At 39.8% G+C, this 19,475-nt stretch overlaps 1 protein-coding gene across 5 annotated transcripts in view; it reads right to left on the reverse strand.

Annotated features, from left to right (window-relative positions):
- The window catches only part of PDE1C (phosphodiesterase 1C), a 483,316-nt gene that overhangs the window by 364,134 nt on the left and 99,707 nt on the right, over positions 1 to 19,475 (reverse strand). For all 5 annotated transcript variants that reach the window (XM_045564386.1, XM_045564387.1, XM_045564390.1 and 2 more), the window contains exon 3: positions 1,256 to 1,427. In XM_045564386.1, the coding sequence (XP_045420342.1) occupies positions 1,256 to 1,427 (172 nt within the window). The remainder of the gene's footprint in view (positions 1 to 1,255; positions 1,428 to 19,475) is intronic.

A 19,475-nucleotide genomic window follows, 5' to 3' on the forward strand; every position in this document is an offset into this window, starting at 1 on the left:
AGAGCACACAGACCAAGAGCCATTCACCATCCCCTGTTCCACCACGGTCACTTGCTGAGAACTGCAGGTTCATACGATGTACTTCTCTCTAGGTGAGTGGGTTTGACTTTATTCAAAACCTCACAATGCAATAACCAAACCTTTAGTATGAACAAGAAAAACATTTGCCTGCATTTCTTGTCTGGCCAGTGTATCCGTCACATTGTATAAAGAAATCCAAACCCCTATTCATCATTCCTTTTCAGAACTCATCTATAATTCAATCTACACTAAGAACCTTCACACAATGAAATGGCTTTTACTGAGTGATTGCACACATTACCTAGATACAAAAGAGAGCACATTTTTCAAATATATTTCATGAACTCCAAGAGTTGTCTGAATTGTTTATGGGGGGAGGAAAACAAGGTTTATATGTTCTGCTAACCATGTGGAGCATATGAAAGTGTATAGTAGGAGGCAAAGTGACAGAAGTTAAATTAAGGTAACAGGAAGAAAGGAGGGGCAGAAGGCAAGCTGGAAAATGATTAAATCTTGATTTCTGATACCGGTAGTACTGTGTATGTACTGTTTCAAAAGTGAGTTTAAAGGCCCATTCAGAAAAAAAAAAGTACCTTTTTACACCACATTCATATCCAGATTGATTTTTTTTAATACAGGTGAGAAGGTAAGAGACAGAGTTATAATGAAACTAGAGTACAATACCAAAGGAAAATAAAAGAGGCCTTTGCAGGAAGATGCAAAACTATAAACAATGAACAAGAACAGAGTAAACAGCCACCTGGGAAACAATATGAGAAGATTCTCTCGCTTCATTTCTGCTGGCAGCAGCTCCTACATCTCTTACAACTGGAAATCTTTCCCCAGCAAGAGACTCAAGACACAGGGCTGAGTTTATTCCCACCACGTGCTTTTCTCTGGGCCCTTATCTGAACGCCTCATCCTCCTTTGAAGCAAAAGACTCATTAATCCAGTTCAAATTGCCAACATCAGTCAATCCTTTGCCTCAGCATTTAAATGCCAATACCAATTAAATACCTACAGCAAATTAACCACCGATACAATCTTCACTGCATTCAGGAAATCCAGCCAGAAGTCCAGCTAGCATTGATTCCAACCTTCCTCCATCAATTCTAATTTACTCAGTGCAAAGGAATGAGATAATTTTCTGGCCATGCTGACTATGCATCCAACTGGACTGAAACAACTCCACAAGCAAATAAGAAGGAACGAACTGTGTTGCAATCCACCAAACCTGAAGGATGTCTTCACCAAGGCTTCCGGGCTATCCAGCTGTGGCAATTCATCTGCTAGGATTTCCTCCGGCGGTCGGGGGTCATGGACAATCGTTGGCCGTGGCTTCTCCTTGACATTCCCGGTGAGCCCGTCAATGAGGGAGTTCCACAGGCAGTTCTGTGACTTAGACCCTGAAGCACGAGGAAAAAAAGATGTGCAGATAAATCACCAACCGACTCAGTGTCCTGCCTTCCCCAACTCAGGATTTTCCAAAGCAGAGCAGAGAAATTCATATATTTCCTATCATCTCCACCAACATCAGAGAGCTCCAGGTGGTACTGGTAAAGCAACTTATGGAGTAACCAGGAATTTTCACATTTATATGCAGAAAAGAGGTTAACATTCTGAGTATTTTGACTCATCACTAAGTATTATGGATACACCTTGTCTCATGGCAGTGGTGATGACCAGCCCCAAACTCTTGACAAGGCCACAGGCATCTACTCAGATGTCTATTTAGCAGTTGGAAGTATACAAAGCACTAGCACTTTACAGAACAACGAGGAGGTTCAGACACGAGTCTCCCCATGATCTCAGCTTGCCTGAGGCCCACGTTTCAAGACTCCATTCTATGGAGACATCCACGCCAAAGAGGGCTCCACCTCCAAGAACTAGAACTCACCATCCACAGGTTGATTCTTCTGCCGTATCAAGACCCAACGAAAAGTACGCTGCGTGCTTATTGATATCCTACTCTATAAACACTTCAGATATGTGAGATAAATGTTAAAGGTAGGCATCAAGTGGAAATGGTGTCTACAAAAGTAGAGCCTGATCAGCCACGTGATCAGGCCAACGTCAACAGTGGTAAGTCATGTGGATAGTAGGTACCCTTGACAGGATGTGAGGAAAATGACACTCCAGCTCTATGGCCTCCTTCCCCAAAACACATAACCCCCGTGTATTAAGCATGTTTCTAGCATCTGTAAAGTTAGAGATTTAACATCTGCCCAACACGCATATGCCGGACACAGCTATTAATAGTTCTGGACAATTTGATAATACGCCCGAGTCACCCTGCCTTGGCCTCCTGTCTCCCTTGTGACCTCATCTCCCCACCCCCAACCCTTCAAGAAGAGTCCTCCTCTCAGGGGTGCACTTTTCAAATACAAACCAACCAGTGCAGAGTCCACACCCCCAATCACCTCCCTTATAAGGCTTTCACACTCCTGGCCACTGTCATAGCCCAGAGAGCCTAATAGGACATGATGACTAACTATAATGTGGTGTCCTGGACAGGATCTTGGAACTTAAAAAGGATTCTGGGTAAAAACTAAAGAAGTCTGACTAATGCATGAATTTTAGCTAATAATGTATTGATATTAGTTCATTAATTGTTACAAATGTACCATGCTAATGTAAGAGGTTAATCATAGAGGAAATTGGGTGTGGGGTACCTGAGATCTCTTCATATTAGTATCTTTGCAATTTTTCTGTAAATCTTCTAAAATAAAAATTTTCTAAAGTAAAAATTTATAAAAATAAAAGTAAATAAATAAAAATAATAGATCACAAATAATAAATGAACTAGTAAATATTACAAAAGAAGCTTATGAGCAATTTTTTTTAAGTAGAGTCAGAGGGTATTACCATTAACATTAACCAATTGCCATGTGCTTGTGTTGGTTATGCTTTGCCCCGGTAAAAGAAAGATTTTACCTCTGCACAAAGACGCTGTCAGGTTGCCAAGCCATGCACCCGTGGAGCTGTGCCCATGCAGAGGGAGTTGGATTTTTCTAATTCACACAAAGGCTCTTTATGAGGCCCGAGGTATGTGTGAGGACGAGTGAGGAGCAGTGCCAGCCGACACACACTGTGCATGGGATAGGCAGGTAGAGAATAGATTTGTGTGCACATGGGAATGCCTCCCCAAGACCCCGACCAGCCATCTGTGACCCCCCACAGAAGAGATCACCCTGCTTTGTCGCACCACTAAGATCGAAAGAACTTCACACACAACAGGGAGCTCCTCATGCAGTTCCCTGAGCCTACAGCAAGGACACCATAGGTCAGGAAACAACCCTTTTAATGCCCATGCCACGACTGACCACCCCCCCATAAGTGTCCACCCAAACTACTTTTCTGTCAATCAAGAGAAAATGAAAGCACATCAGTATCAAGAAACAAAGTATCAGTATCCCTCAAACCCCTGAAATACAAAACAGCTTTTTTTTTTCTTTTAAAGCCCTAAACATAAAAGGGCTGTCCGGAAAGCATCCAACAATGTAATATGTTGCACAAACCATTCTCGTTATATAAACAATGGCTGGATACTTTCCAGATAGCCCTTGTATATCTTAATAAGATCTGGTTCTATTAATGAAGGCCTGGTTCTATGTTAATGAAGATCTGTTCTATGTTAATAAAAGTCTGGTTCTAGGAGGAAGAAAAAGAGCAGCAGCCTGTTTTCTTAAATTTGATCTAAGTGAAGGCCGTACAATAAACTCCCCGCACATTCCCCTTCATTCCTTCATGTATTCATTCAACACATATTGAATTCCCTCAGTGTGCCAGGTTCTGTTCTTGGCCCTAGAAATAAAAAGATGAATGAGATTGATTCCCAAGAAAAACCATAAGCAATCACAGTGAACGGGCAACGCACCATAACTGTAGGGGGCTAACAAAGCGCCATAGGAGCCAGAGGAGGGCTCACCTGCTCCACCTCCAGGCCCTGGGGAGAGCTCACAGAGAACCTGACATCTGAGATGATCTAAAGCATGAGCAGCTCTGCAGCAGGTGGGGAAGACAGGGAAGAATGATCAGCCCACACAGCGTGTGCAAAGGCTCAGAGGCATAACAAAGCCACTTATTGAAGCTGTAGACCAGTGAGAAGGGACAGTGTCCACAGAGAAGGTCACAGGCTAATTAGGCTGGTTGCAAAGTGCCTTGAATACAATGCTAATCATTTTAGAATCTCTCCTATAGGCAAAAAACAAATGAAAGATTTTTGAGCAAGGTTGTTGTGACACAGCCATATCTGTGTTTCAGAAAGGAGACTGGCGTGCTGCAGAGCAGGGACCCATGTGGAGCAGCGGGGAGGGCTCCGTGAACCCGTGGGTGCCAGGCATTTTATCTGTAGGTGAAATAACATCTTACACATAAATATGGGATTAATATTTTTAAATACATGTAGATGTGATTAATAACACTACAAACTCATTTAAAAGCATTAATGAATTCATAATAGATTTTTCACCATTTTCTCAAGTCTGTGAATCAGAAGGATCGTGAGATGCAAGCCACCTCTGCACAAGGGGTCCCAAATGCGCAGGGGATGACACCTCCAACAGATGTACCAACAGCTGCAAAGACACACTGACAAGTTTAAAAGACTGCAGTAGAAGCTACAAGTAAGAGTCACTCAATATCCATTCCCAACTCCCCTTTCACTTGCCTTCCTCTTCTAAAAAAGCTAGAAAACAATACACCTGCACACCTCGAAGATGGCATGTGTTCTGTTCCAGACCACCGCAATAAAGCCAATATCACAGTAAAGTGAGTCATACAAATTTTTTGGTTTCCCAGTGCATATAAACGTTATACTTAACATGACACTGTAGTCTATTAAGTGTGCAATAGCATTATATCTAAAAAATGCACATATCTTAATAAAAATATTTTATCACTAAAAAATGGTAATGATCATCTCATCCTTCAGCAAGTTGTAATCTTTTTGCTGGTGGAGGATCTTGCCTCGATGCGGATGGCTGCTGATTCGTCAGGGTGGTGGTTGCTAAAGGCTGGCGTAACTGTGGCAGTTTCTTAAAATAAAACAACAATGATTCTTCCTTTCACAAAAGATTTCTCTGTATCATGGGATGCTGTTTGACAGCATTTTACCCACAATAGAACTTCTTTCAAAATTGGAGTCAATCCTCTCCAACCCTCCTGCTGCTTTATCAACTAAGTTTATGTAATATTCTAAATCCTTCATTGTCATTTCAACAATGTTCACAGCATCTTTACTAGGAGGAGATCCCATCTCAAGAAACCACTTTCTTTGCTCATTTATAAGAAGCAATTTCTAATTTGTTCACATCTTATTGTAAGATTGCAGCAATTCAGTCACATCTTCAGGCTCCATTTCTAATTATGATTCTCTTGCTATTTCTATCAAATCTGCAGTGACTTCCTCCACTGAAGTCTGGGACCCCTCAAAATCATCCTTAAGGGTTGAAATCAACTTCTTCCAAATTTCTGAGAATGGTGATATTTTGACTTCCTCCCATGGATCATAAATGTTCTTGTTTTTTTTTTTTTTTTTTTTTTTTTTTGAGACAGAGTCTCGCTCTGTTGCCCGGGCTAGAGTGAGTGCCGTGGCATCAACCTAGCTCACAGCAACCTCAAACTCCTGGGCTCAAGCGATCCTACTGCCTCAGCCTCCCAGGCAGCTGGGACTACAGGCATGCGCCACCAAGCCCGGCTAACTTTTTCTATATATATTTTTAGTTGTCCAGATAATTTTTATTTCTATTTTTAGTAGAGACGGGGTCTCGCTCAGGCTGGTCTCAAACTCCTGACCTCGAGCGATCCACCCGCCTCGGCCTCCCAGAGTGCTAGGATTACAGGCGTGAGCCACCGCGCCCGGCCTCATAAATGTTCTTAATGGCATCAAGAGTGGTGAATCCTTTCCAGAAGGTTTTCAATTTACTTTGCTCAGATCCATCAGAGGAATCACTATCTAGGGCAGCTATGGCCTTACAAAATGGTATCTTTTTATTATTATTATTTGTTTTTTCTTATTTAGAGACAGGCTCTCTCTCTGTCACCCAGGCTGGAGTGCAGTGACACCATCATAGCTCATTGCAGCTTAGAACTCCAGGACTCAAGGGATCCTCCCGCCTCAGCCACCCAAGCAACTAGAAGTACAGGCATACACCACCAGGTCCAACTAGGTTTTTCATTTTTTAAATTTTTTGTAGAGAAGGGATCTCTTGCAATTCTCCTGCTTCAGCTGCCCAAAGTGCTAGGATGCGAAATGTATTTCTTAAATAATAAGACTTAAAAGTCTAAAACTAGTCCTTGATCCATGGGCTGCAGAATACATGTTGTGTTAGCAGGCATGAAAACAATGTTAATCTCCTTGTACATCTCCATCAGAGCTCTTGGGTGACCAGGTGCATTGTCAATGAGCAGTGATACTTTGAGAAGAAGCTCTTTTTTTTTTTTTTAGTAGTATGTCTCAACAGTGGGCTTAAAAAATTCTATAAGCCATGCTGTAAACAGATATGCTGTCATCTGGGCTTTACTGTTCCATCTATAGAGCATAGACAGAGTAGATTTAGCGTAATTCTAAAGGCCCTAGGATTTTCAGCATGGTCAATGAGCATTGGTTTCAACTTAAAGTCACCAACTGCATTAGCCCCTAGCAAGAGAGTCACCCTGTCCTTTGAAACTTTGAAGCCAGGCATTAACTTCTTCTCTATATGTATGAAAGTCCTAAATGGCATCTTGTTCCAGCATAAGGCTGTTTTGTTCACATGGAAATTTGTTGCTTAGTGTGGCCACCTTCATCAATGATCTTGGATAACTGGATAACTTGCCTTAGCTTCTACATTGCTGCTTCACTTTTCACTTTTATGTTATGAACACAGTTTCTTTCCCTAAATCTCATGAACCAACTTCTGCTAGCTTCCAACTTTTCTTCTGCAGCTTCCTCCCTCTCTCAGCCTACACAGAATTAAAGAAAAAGAGCTTTGCTCTGGATTAGGCTTTGGCTTAAAGGAATGTTGTAACTGGTTTGATCTTCTCTCCAGACCACTCAAACTGTCTCCATATCAGCAATAAGGCTGTTTAGCTTTCTCATTCATGTGTTCACTGGAGTAGTCCTTCTAATTTCCTTTAAGAACTCTTCCTTTGCATTCATAACTTGGCTAACTGTGTAAGAGGCCTAGCTTTCAGCCTATCTCAGCTTTTAACTTGCCTCACTCACTAAACTTAATCATTTCACTTGAACCCTTAAAAGCCAGTGTAGGGTTATTAATTGGCCTAATTCCAACATTGTCGTGTCCCAGGGAATAGTGAGGCCTGAGAAGAGGAAGAGAGTGAGTGGAACAGTCAGAACACACACGTCATTTATCGATTAAGTTTGCTGTCTTCTATGGGTGTGGTGCCTGACACCCCAAAACAATTGCAGTAGTATCATTAAAGGTCACTGATCACAGATCATCATAACAAATAAACTAATAACGAAAAAGTTTGAAACATTGTGAGAATTACCAAAATGTGACAGAGAGACACAAAGTGAGCACATGCTATTGGAACAATGGTGCTGACAGATTTGCTCAACACAGGGTTGCCACAAACTTTCAACTTGTAAAAAATGCAGTATCTCCAAAGCACAATACCATGAAGCACAATAAAATGAGGTATGCCTGTACTGAATTTCCCAGCCTCCTTTACTGCTGCGGCTAACCATGTGTTATGATTGTGGCCAATAAGCATGGTAGCGTGGTCGAATGGTCTAATTCTGGCCAGTGCAATATAGGCGGAAACTCCTGAGGCTAGTGTCTCTTCCTTAATTAAAAAAGTAAATATTCAATAGGAGAAAAGAATTTTTGTTGCTCTAAACTTTGCTTTTCCCTGTTTTCCCCCTTTTCTCTTCTTTCTTCTTCTTGCTGAAAGGTAGACATGGTGCTGGAGCTGTAGCAGGCAACTTGTGACCAAGAGACGACAAACATCATGACAAAAGCCTCTATCTTAGATATGGATGAGTACAAAGATTGAAAGAACCTGGCTCCCTGACAGCACAGTTGAACAGATTTCTTGATGTGAGAAAATTAAATATCTATCTAAATATCTTATTACACTCTTAGGTCTTCAGTTGCTTACAGCCAACTGTATTCCTAAATGATACATATATGCTTATCACATAATATAAAGGTATTCCCCGTATCCAAACTCTGACATCTGTAAGGCACTAGAAATCGATATTTTAATAAATCCTCCAATTATCTTGTGAAAGGCATAATTAACTTATATACTTTTCTCCTGTCAGAATTATTAATTTGTTAAATACGAGCAGTTAAAACATGCCACAATTTTTTATAGTTTATTTTGGTATTTATTTTTTTTAATATTCTGGAAAACAACAAATGGGAATGGCCCAGGTTTCTCTTTCACGGCCCAGAGAACAATCACTATCATGGAGTGGCTCATGATTTTTTTTTTTATTATTTCAGAATATTACAGGGGTACACACGTTTTGGTTACATAATTTAGTTTTGTATAGTCTGAGTCAAAGTTATAAGTGTGTTCTTCACCCAGATAGTGTGCATTGTACCTACCCGTTAGGTGTGAATTCACCCATCCCTTTCTCCCCTGCCCACCTACTTGATTTCCATGTTTTGTTTTTTTAACTTAAAAAGGGAAGGGTATCTTTGTTCAAGAAAATGTTGGAAACTAGGGATACAGAAGATGTTCCACTTGCGGGGTGTGCATAAGCCTAGAACTTGGGTGATGAGCTAGAAGGCAAACCAGCCGTGAGGAACTGAGGGGTCTGGAAAAGGCCAGTGACAGGGAAGATGAGAGAAAAGGGTGGTTTTGAGAGATAACCTAGTAGAATCAATAGCACTTGGTGACTGACTGGATGCAGAAGATAAAGAAGAGAGAAATGTCAAAGGAGATTGATGTTTCTGTTTGGGCAGCAGAGTAGACTGTGATACCATTACAAAATGCTGGAGCCAGAACTCCTCTGTGGGCCATAGTTGAATCATGTTCTGAAAAGTTGTGTTTCAAGACAGAAAATACAGACAAAAGATCTTCCCCATATGCATAAGCAGAAAGCATGCAGATGATGACCACGTGAGTAAAATGAGAATACTACATTTCAGTAAGCACTTCTATCATGACAGGGATAACAAAAATTTTCACAGCATGATGACATAAACAAACAAAAAAAATTACCCTTCCTGCCAAACTCAAACAATAATGAGAAAACTACAATAATAACAAAACTTTTAAAGAAGAGAAATAGCAAAGCCCCATTCCCATCCTGGGGTGTTCCAGACATTACCCCATTTGATACTCGCTGTAACTAAGGAGAACTGGGGCTCCATCCACGAGGATCTAATTATAAGAGCTCCCCTGTAACCTGGCCATCAGGCACAAATCCCAGAGAGGTCCAGGAAGCTGGCAGAACATGGGCATTGTGAGAATTTTCCTTATTTCTGTTTTAATCTCTTTCAGGAGGTAAATTATTGACAATAACCTGCTTCCCATGAACAACACAATACAAAATGAAAGGTGTAAGAATGCTGGTTATGCCCGGGGGATGATTTGTTGCAATGATCAATAGAAGGGGATTTATAACCGGGGACTCTGGCACAGTGCCAAGCACCTCCCGGCTCTGTTCTGCATGCTTCAAGATTTACAGAAACCTTTACTGTACTGTTCTTGCCCTCAAGATGCTTTGAAAGGGCAGAAAAAGACAAGGCAGCTGCTGACTTATTTAGAGCAGAGCCAATCTTTGAAAGACTGAATCAGGTGTCCCCTAACCCCCACTTCATCCCCTCCATAAACATTGTCAAAAAAAATGGTTAAAGTCTTGGAAATGTATTTTTAAAAAGTTTAGTTTATATCCTGTCTAGCTCACCCATCTGGGTTATCTCTACTTTTCATTACCTTGGAACTACTTTACAATACTGCAGATTAGAGAAAACTGAGAGTAATACAAATCATTCTTTTCTAAAGAAATGTAAATTGTGTCCCATGGAATGCAATTACTGCCCTGTAGATACCGATGAGTCTTGCCAGTTTTTCATCTAAGCAAATTCATTTCCGTATTCCTAATGGGTTATATATTTCTCTGCTCTTAGGATTTTCCTCCAAACTATTTGGACACATCTTACTGACTTCTTCATCAATCAGTGAGTTAAATAAGATCTTTGATACATGTTCACATTGCGTTTGTATGAATTTTTAAAAAATTATCCTTTGGCAATACCAAAGTTCTCATGCAGCCCCCGGCACTCCCCTGAGAAACTCTCCTATAATTAGCCTAACTACTTCTAGTGGCCACTTTAATTAACTCTGGTGCATTCATATAATGGACTACCATGCCACTGACCAATATCCCAAAGAAAAAGATGTCTGTAAACTGATAAGGAGTGATTTCCAAGATACATTATAAGCGGGGGGGAAAGCAACATGCATAAGACTATATTAGGCTATATCTTACGTAAGAAACAAAGAGAAATATATTTGCTTATTTTTGCAAAAAGACAAAGAAGAAAGAACCAGAACCCATGAGAATGGTTACGTACAGGAGATAGGTTGGGAATAGTGAGGACAGATTATACATAAGAGAAAGACTTCACATCTGCATACAGTTTTTACTTTTGAATGATATAATGTTTTAACATTCAAAAATTTTTACTAATAAAAAAATCAACAAAAAATTTTAAATCCTAAAGTTGAATATAAACAAAAACAAACCTAAGTATGTATCATATTAGTAACATAATTATAATGAAAACAATCTTAATTTAAATATCTTCTGAATACAGTACCCCTACTGTTCATTCTTAGATCAACTCAAGGCATGCACGTGTGCACACACACAGTAGAGAATCTTGAGCTTCCCTTAGTAGGTTTTTTGGTGGTGGTAATCATAAAGTAGTAATTCTAAACTATATTAGGAATATTGTAGAATAGAGCAAACAAGCAACTACAGTAAAGATGTGGGGAACTAGAGCTCTTACTTCCCGAGAAGGAAAATAAAATAGGCAATGAAAGAAGGTGAAGAAGAACCCTGTGGTGCTAGATTTGAACTAGAACTATCAGCATGAACTCATGATTATATTCAGCTGGCCCTGAATGTTTGCAGGAGAGTGTTTGCTGAATAAATTAATAAATTATAGACTATTCTTCAAAAAGTAAAAATAACACTTTAAGGCGAAAGATGAGTAAGAATAGTTTCAATAATTTTAAGTAAAAAATATATCACAGGAAACATACTAGGAAGAGTGAACAAAGAATACCACTGTGCACAGAGAAATGGGGACTTTCTCAGCCCACTGTGAATGGCTTCCAATGTAGGATCTTGACTGAGCTTCCTTCTGAAAAGCAGATCCTGAGACAAGGGCTTGCAGCAAGTAGTTTATTTTGGAAGTGATTCCAAGAAGCAGGAGAGGAGGACAAGGAGATTAAATCAGGGAATAACAAGGGAAAGCCAAAACACAGGTGCAATATTGAGTTGTCATCCCTGTGGGTGGATTAACCATGTCTCTAGCTCTGTAAACTTCATGCTCCAACACCTGCCTACATGCATATGCTCGACACGCCTTGTTCCAGACAACCCAATAATATGCCTGAGTCACCTTGTCTTAGCCTCCTGCCTCGCCTATCCCCTCCACCACCTCAGGAGGAGCCCTTCTCCCAGGTGTGTGCTTTGCTTTTCAAATACAAACCAACCGATCCAGAGTCCACACCCCAACCACCTCCCTACAAGGCTTTCACCCTCCTGGCCACTATCCATCTGCCCTAATCACCCCAGGGCCACTGAAATTATCTGAACCAGCCAATCCTACGCTGCTTGCCCTGGCTCACCCATCCCTTCCTGCGGAAACCAGAGTAATGCTTTTCCCCACAGTGCCCCCTCCTTTGTCGTGACAACCCCAGTGCTTCCCTGTGTGGCCCCCTGGCATGATGTGCCCCCCCCTTCTCTTGAGATCTACGAGTATAACAGACTGTCTTTACAATGGCCGTCATCTGATCTGTGGGCCTTACTATACCTAAATGATAATAAAACCTATAGGGCAACTGGGGCTGGGTTCTAAGGGGATCCTCAGAGGAGCTGGGGATGACACTCAGAATTATCCCCTTGAAGAATGGAAGAGGGAGCATTTATGTGTGGGCTCTCATCCCCCAACAAGGGTAACCACATAGGGTGTTCTTCCTAACTCTCCTGGGTTTGCCATGACTGTGTGGCAATTCCCACATCATCAGGGAATCCCAGGGCAGAAATTGAGAGAAAATAGTGCAGCTAGAGCTTAAAACTAGGGCCAAGAGGAGGTGAAGCCAGGCCCAAGAGGTGCCTGATATATAGGGTATCCGCACAGTTTTTGTATCCTAGAAAATGCAGCCAGAATCCCACCTGCTACTCATTCCTGCTTTAGAAGGATCGCAATGGGCCTCTGCCATGGCTCACTCCAACTCGAGTTGGTTGGGGTTTTTTGGAGCAAATCCTCACCTCTTTGAACTCTGAGCGAGTGGAAAAGAACTCCTCCTCTGATTCTCCACAAACGTGGGCAGAATACTCCCCAGGGGCACCGGAAAGGTCTGCTCTGACAAAATGAAAAATAAAAATTCCCCTGCTCTGATTTATTTTTAAGCCGATTTTAAAAGCATGAAATGTTTCTGTCTAAATAGAGGCAAAAATACAGAAACAGATGGAGTCACACAGGTCTTTCTCAATAATATCAAAAACTCCATGAGAGAAATCATAGGTAAACTAAACCTTCAGGATACCAAAAATAATGAGGCTCAGGTGCAGACACTGAGCAAGCGCATGCAGCTCCCTCCATCTCCCTGCTTCTCCTCCCAGCCCCACCCTGTTTTCCTCCCTCCTTTGCCTCCTTTCTCTTGCTCGTTCAGTGCCTTTTACATTCTCCTTTCCTGTTATCTCCCCCTCTGTGCCTGCCATAAATCCTCTCCCTTCTCTTCACAAAGACAACTTTTCATGTACCCCATAAACCCTCCAGACTGAGTATAAATCCTCCAGAATCATAAACTCTGGTAGCAGCATCTGTACCACTGAGCTCATCAAGAGAACAAGTGCTCAGATTCAGATGTAACGAACATTTGTTCAGTACTTCCTAGGAGTGCATCATGATGCCTTCACCTGTGTTAGCCTACTTAATCATCAAACCACCCCTTCAGAGTAAGTATTACTGAAACATTATTGAACATTCGGACATTAAGACGCCAAGAGATCAAATAACCTACATCACAGAGTTAGACAACAACAGATTACTTCGAATCCAAACTTCTCATTCTCCTAATCCAGGGCTCTGTGTAATACTTGCACTATGTTTATTACTTTATTAATGAGCAAATAAACATACACATAAGTGTAGGGCAAGCAGAGTGTCCTACATTTCTGAATATGAAACAGACAACCTTTTACATAAGAAGTAAGATTTACCTTATCACAACTAAGGAAGAGTCCTGACTTGACTTAGTCTCTTGCATGAAGCAGTTTGCAGTTTCCTTTCAAGAAGGAAGTTCAGAAAGTACGGAAGGATAAATAATACAAGGTGAACTTAATGGGTTGAGAAAAGACAAGAAAGCAAGAAAATGAGATGAGAAGAATCTAAATCAGAAACAACTACAGATCCATTTTGTAGAGTGGCTAATGGTGGCAGCCTGATAAACTGCTGGCAGGGGGAGCCCAAGGTGATGTGCTAATTCCATTTAAATCTGACAAGTGACTTATCAGTTCAGTTCTGTATGAGAACACACAAAGGGTATAATTGCAGAAAGCTGAAAATTTAGAGCCCTGCAAAGCTCAGAGAAAGGAAGAGGTTTTATTCTCCATAAAGGAGAGGGAAATACATTACTGGAAACTCTCAATGGTTCTCAAAGTATCTGTGACATGGGTTCGTAGCTTTCCTCCCCCTCTGGGAAAGTAAGGCTCCTAAAATTCCCAGTGGGTAGAAAAATTGGGGCTGGGGTACACAGGAATCAAGAATGAACATAGTAATAACTCCCAGATAAACAGCTTGATGCTCGCTAAAACAAAACAATAATGATAGTACAAAAAAATAAAGTATCAATGACACTTCGAATATCTTATGTCAGTCACATAGATACTGTTTGTTGTTTTCAATATACTAATTCTTGGTTTCAGAAACTTTTCAGGAATTTTGTCTCCCGCGATTTAAAAAAGATTTGAAAATTTAACTCTGTATCATACACATCAGGGGTGGGCAAGAGGGTTCCCCCATCAAAATGTGAAAATCCAGTTTGAGCTGTGATGATGTATTCTAAATTCTTAAGGACATTAGGATTTATTTCTAAGTTATCTTGCCAGATTAAACTGTTTTACTAAATTCCCAATGCAACAGTATTAAAAGGTGTGGCCTTTAGGAGGAGACTGAGTCTTGAGGGCTCTGCCCTCAGGAACGGGATTAGGTGCCTTTATAAAAGGGCTTGAAGGAAGGAGTATGGTCCCCTTTTGTCCCTTCTACCCTGTGAGCGCTCAGCGTTCCTCCCCTCCAGAGGATGCAGCAGCAAGGCGCCACCTTAGAAGGCAGAGACTAGGCTCTCACTGGACACTTTACCCACCTACACCTTGATCTTGGACACTCAGTCTCCAGAACTGTGAGAAATAAATTTCTGGTTTTTATAAATTACACAGTTTTAGATATGTTGTTATAGCAGTACAAAGAGACTAAGAAATTGGTACCAGAGAAATGGAGTTGTTTTCTATAACAAATGACTAACAACGTGGAAGCAGCCTTGGAACTGGGTAATGGGTAGAGGCTGTGACGGTTTTGAAGTGAATGCTGGAAAAAGGCTGAATTGCCATGAATGGAGCATTAGGGGTGAATCTAGTGACGGCTCAGAGGAAGAGAGCTGTAGAGAGAGCCTCAGTCTTAAAGATTATCTAAATGGTCATGAACCGAATGTTGGTAGAAATACAGACAGGAAAGGTCACTCTGACGAGGTCTCGGACAGAAATGAGGAATACTCACTGGAAAATGGAGGAAAGGCCATCCTCAGTACAAAGTGACAAAGAACTTGGTTGAATTATGTCCATGTCCTAGTACTTTGTGGAAGGCAGAATTTAAGAGTAAGGAAATAGGATATTTGTCAGAAGAAATCTCTAAGCAGCAAAGTGTTCGGGGTGCTGCATGATTCCTCTTAACTACTTATAGTAAAATGCAAGAAGAAAAGAAATTAGTAAAGACAGAATTTATAATTAAAATGGAAGCAGAATACAAAGATTTGGAAAATTCTCAGCCTGGCCATGTAAAGAATAAAAAAGAATGTTTAGGAGAGAGGACTAAGGGTGTATCCAGGTATCTTTTTGATAAAGAGATGAGTGAAGACATAGAAGGAGGCCAGATGCTACTCATCAGGACAGTGGGAGGATGACACCTAAGGCATTTTGGAAATCTTTGAGGCTGTCCCTCCCCTCACAGGTCCAGGGTACCAGGGTCTTGTGGGCAGAATGGTTTCAAGGGAGGGGCCCAGAGCACCCCATAGGACCTCGGGGCTCACTGCCCAGGCCATTAATCCCCAACGCAACAGTATTAAGTTTCTGCTCCCTGCATTTTACATGGAGTCAAAGAAGATTATTTGCAAGCCTCAAGATTTACTGTTGTTGGCCTTGTTGGGTTTCGAACTTACTTGGGACCTGTTACCCCTTTCTTCTTGCCTGTTTGGGAATGGGAATGTCTATCCTATGCCTGTTCTACCACTGTATTTTGGAAGCACATAATTTGTTTGATTTCACAAGTTCACAGCTGGAGAGCAATTTGCCTCAGGAAGAAACATAACCTTTGAGTCTCACCCATATCTGATCTAGATGATATTTAGATGAGATTCTGGACTTTGGACTTTCAAGGTGGTACTGGAAGAAGTTAAGAACTTGGGGACTATTGAAATGGAATGACTGTATTTTGTATGTGAGAAAGACTTGAATTTGTGGGGTGCAGGGGCAGAACGCTAGGATTTGAATGTTTTTGTCCCCTCCAAAATTCATGTTGAAATTTAATCCCCAATGCAACAATATTAAGAAGTGTGGCCTTTAGGAGGTGATTGAGTCATGAGGGCACCACTCTCACAAATGGGATTCTATGTTCTTATAAAAGGACTTGACAGGTGGAGTACGGTCCCTTTTTCACCCCTTCCACTCCTTCCTTTGGGTGAGGACAGAGTGTTCTTCCCCTCCAGAGGGTGCAGCAACGAAGTGCTATCTTGGAAGCCTCCAAAACAGTGAGAAATAAATTTCTGTTCTTTATAAGTTACCAGGTCTCAGATATTTTGTTATAGCAACACAAATGGAGCAAAACACTTAGCAGAAATAAGTGAAGCACTTTCAAAGAACATATACATCTGGCTTCATGTTTAAGTTAAATGCTATATGGAATTACGTTACCAGCCCTCCAGAACCATAAAATTCTTGCATATTTCCTACTTTATGAAAGTGATACTGGGGGCAGGATTCAGAAATTATGGAGAATAGACTGTATCTCCTTTGCTTGTTGTCTGGGTAAAAGTAAATCAACATGTGCAAGACACAAAGTGTAGTAAAAAAAAAAATTCAACAGATTAAGAAAATGATAGCCAGAAGTAATGAAGAGAAACCCCTGAAAAATTCACAGAAACTTTAGAGATTGAAACTGGATGTGCAATGGAGGTTTGAGACAATCTTATATAGGTCTTGAAGGGACAATCTGTATGACCTCTGGATCATACAGTGAAAACTTCTTAACAGTAAAGCCAACTTGCATTACTCAAACAAATTCTATTAGGTCATGTTGTATTGTTATTGTAGTATACATAGAGATCTGTACTGCTAAGTATTCTATTAAAGGCTTTTTGCAATTATATTCATAAAGGAGATTAACCTTTAGCTGCTTTTTTTTTTCAACCTTTTATTTATTGATTTTATTTTACAAACAAAATACAATACCTGGCTAGAGGCTTTAAATACAGATAAACAATCTAAATAGGCTGCAACTTAAGTATATCATTCTTTTATTTTTTTTATTTTTATTTATTTATTTATTTATTTATTTTTTATTTCAGCTCTTCATGGGGGTACAAAACCTTTATCATAGGGATAGTCTGTTCCCCAATTTTGAATAAAATTGCCTATAAAACTCTTGAAATTAAAAGTCTTTTTAGCAAAGTAATTATTTCACAAATTTTTCAGTCTTCCTTTGTTATTGTTGTACTCGGCTTATCTACTTCTTTTAGAGCCAGTCTTTTTCTCAAAACTTGCCATTTTGGAAAGATATTCAAATCTGCTAGCATAAATTTCTATATATTTTCTATTTGAATCTCCATCTATATGTTACTAGTATTGAGTATTTATTTACTTATTTTCTTCTCTGACTACTTTCTAGAGCTCTTCGGTCCAATTTGATAGCTATTAGTTATATGTGGTAATTTAAATTTAGATTAATTAAAATTGAATAAAATTTAAAATTTATTTCTTTAGTTGCACTAGCTCATTTCAATGCTCAGCAGACACATATGACTAGTAGTTACCGGATTGGACAATGCCAACATATAACATTCCATCATCACAGCAAGTTTTGCTGGACAGTGCTATTCTAGAGAGTTGTTAATTTCATTGCATTTTCAAAGAGGTATATCTTGAATTTATAAACTCTACTACATCTTTCATTTCTAATTCATTTGTTTTTGCTTTTAGCTTTGATATTTTCATTCCTCTACTTTCAATAGATTAGTCTTCCACTTTTTTTCCCTAATTTTTTTTTTAAATCAGAGAATTTGTATCAATGGCTCTGGCTGCATTCCACCAGTTTTGACGTGTCAGTTTCTCCCTGCATCTACATTCTAAGACTGCAGTGGCAATTTTCATTTCCTTTTTGACCAAAAAGTTGTCTATTTCTTTTAAAAAATTCCAAATGGTTATTTTTTATGGTGATTGTCATTTAAGCTTTTCTTCTTTCTTTCTTTATTTTTTAAAAAATTTTCTGGGTAACAATATGGTCATTATATGGATGTCATATAATATGTAATTAATTAATGTAATCATATTACATATTATATGACCATAATGTAGTAAAATTATAACAATATAGTCAGAGATTATGTTCTATGTAATCCAATCTTGACCTAATCTAATCTAATTTTTTGTCATCCAAGTCATGGTAATTTTTGCAACTATTTCATGGACACTTAATTTGAAGAAAAGGACCATCTCTACATGTAGAATACAAGGGTAGAGTTAAAGGTTCTCTGTGACATCATTTATCAATAGAAAATTACTCACTTTGCTCTTTATTCCTTGAATTCTGCTTTTTATAAAGTGAATACTGGCAAAGCTATCTTCTTTTTCTTTGTACTTACCTAAAACATTCTCATCTATCATTTTTTGTTTTAGTTTTACCTCTTGAAATGATACATAGCTGATATAGCTGTAATGTTTTTAATCCAGATTGGGAAACTATGATTGTTTTCTCCTCCCCACCCCCACTGCCTCCCTCCACTCCACCTCCAACCCCACCCTCTCTCTTTTATAACAGGTTCTCCCTATGTTTCTCAGGCTGGCCCCAAATTGCTGGGCTCAAGTGATCCTCCCACCTCAGCCTCCCGAATAGCTGAGATTATAGGTGCATACCACCACCCCCAGCTAATAGTTACCCTTAAATTTAAAATTATATATTCTTTTTTTTTTTTTTTTTTTTTTGAGACAGAGTCTCACTTTGTTGCCCGGGCTAGAATGAGTGCCGTGGCGTCAGCCTAGCTCACAGCAACCTCTAACTCCTGGGCTTAAGCGATCCTACTGCCTCAGCCTCCCGAGTACCTGGGACTACAGGCATGTGCCACCATGCCCGGCTAATTTTTTCTATATATATTTTTAGTTGGCCAGATAATTTATTTCCATTTTTAGTAGAGACGGGGTCTCGCTCAGGCTGGTCTCGAACTCCTGACCTCGAGCGATCCACCCGCCTCGGCCTCCCAGAGGGCTAGGATTACAGGCGTGAGCCACCATGCCCGGCCTAAAATTATATATTCTTATGTTCTGCTTCTCTTGTCTTTTTATCAACATCAATAACATAATAGTATCCATTGACTACTACCTGTATAAGATGAGATTACCTTTCCCCTCTCTCCCCTTCCCTCTATTCATTTTACTGATATTGTGTGAATTTTTAGATTGTTTTGCTAAATTGTTGTTTTAACATTAAGATGTTTCACTGTTAAGAATGCTATTTCACATTACATTTTGTTTTCTAATTTTATGCCCCATAAATATTTAGACTTAAAGATATATTTACCTGGTTTTGGTGCTCAATAGGTCTTTAACATAATTTATAATCTAGAACAACACTGTCCTATAGAACAGATACAAGCCACATATATAATTTTAAATTTCCTAATAGCTATGTTTATTAAAGTGAACAGAAGCAAAAATAATTTAACAATGTTCTTTTGGCCAATAAGTCCAAAATATTGTTGTTTGAACATGTAAT

This window comes from Lemur catta, chromosome 11 (assembly GCF_020740605.2).
Source record: "Lemur catta isolate mLemCat1 chromosome 11, mLemCat1.pri, whole genome shotgun sequence".
Taxonomy (NCBI): Eukaryota; Metazoa; Chordata; class Mammalia; order Primates; family Lemuridae; genus Lemur; species Lemur catta.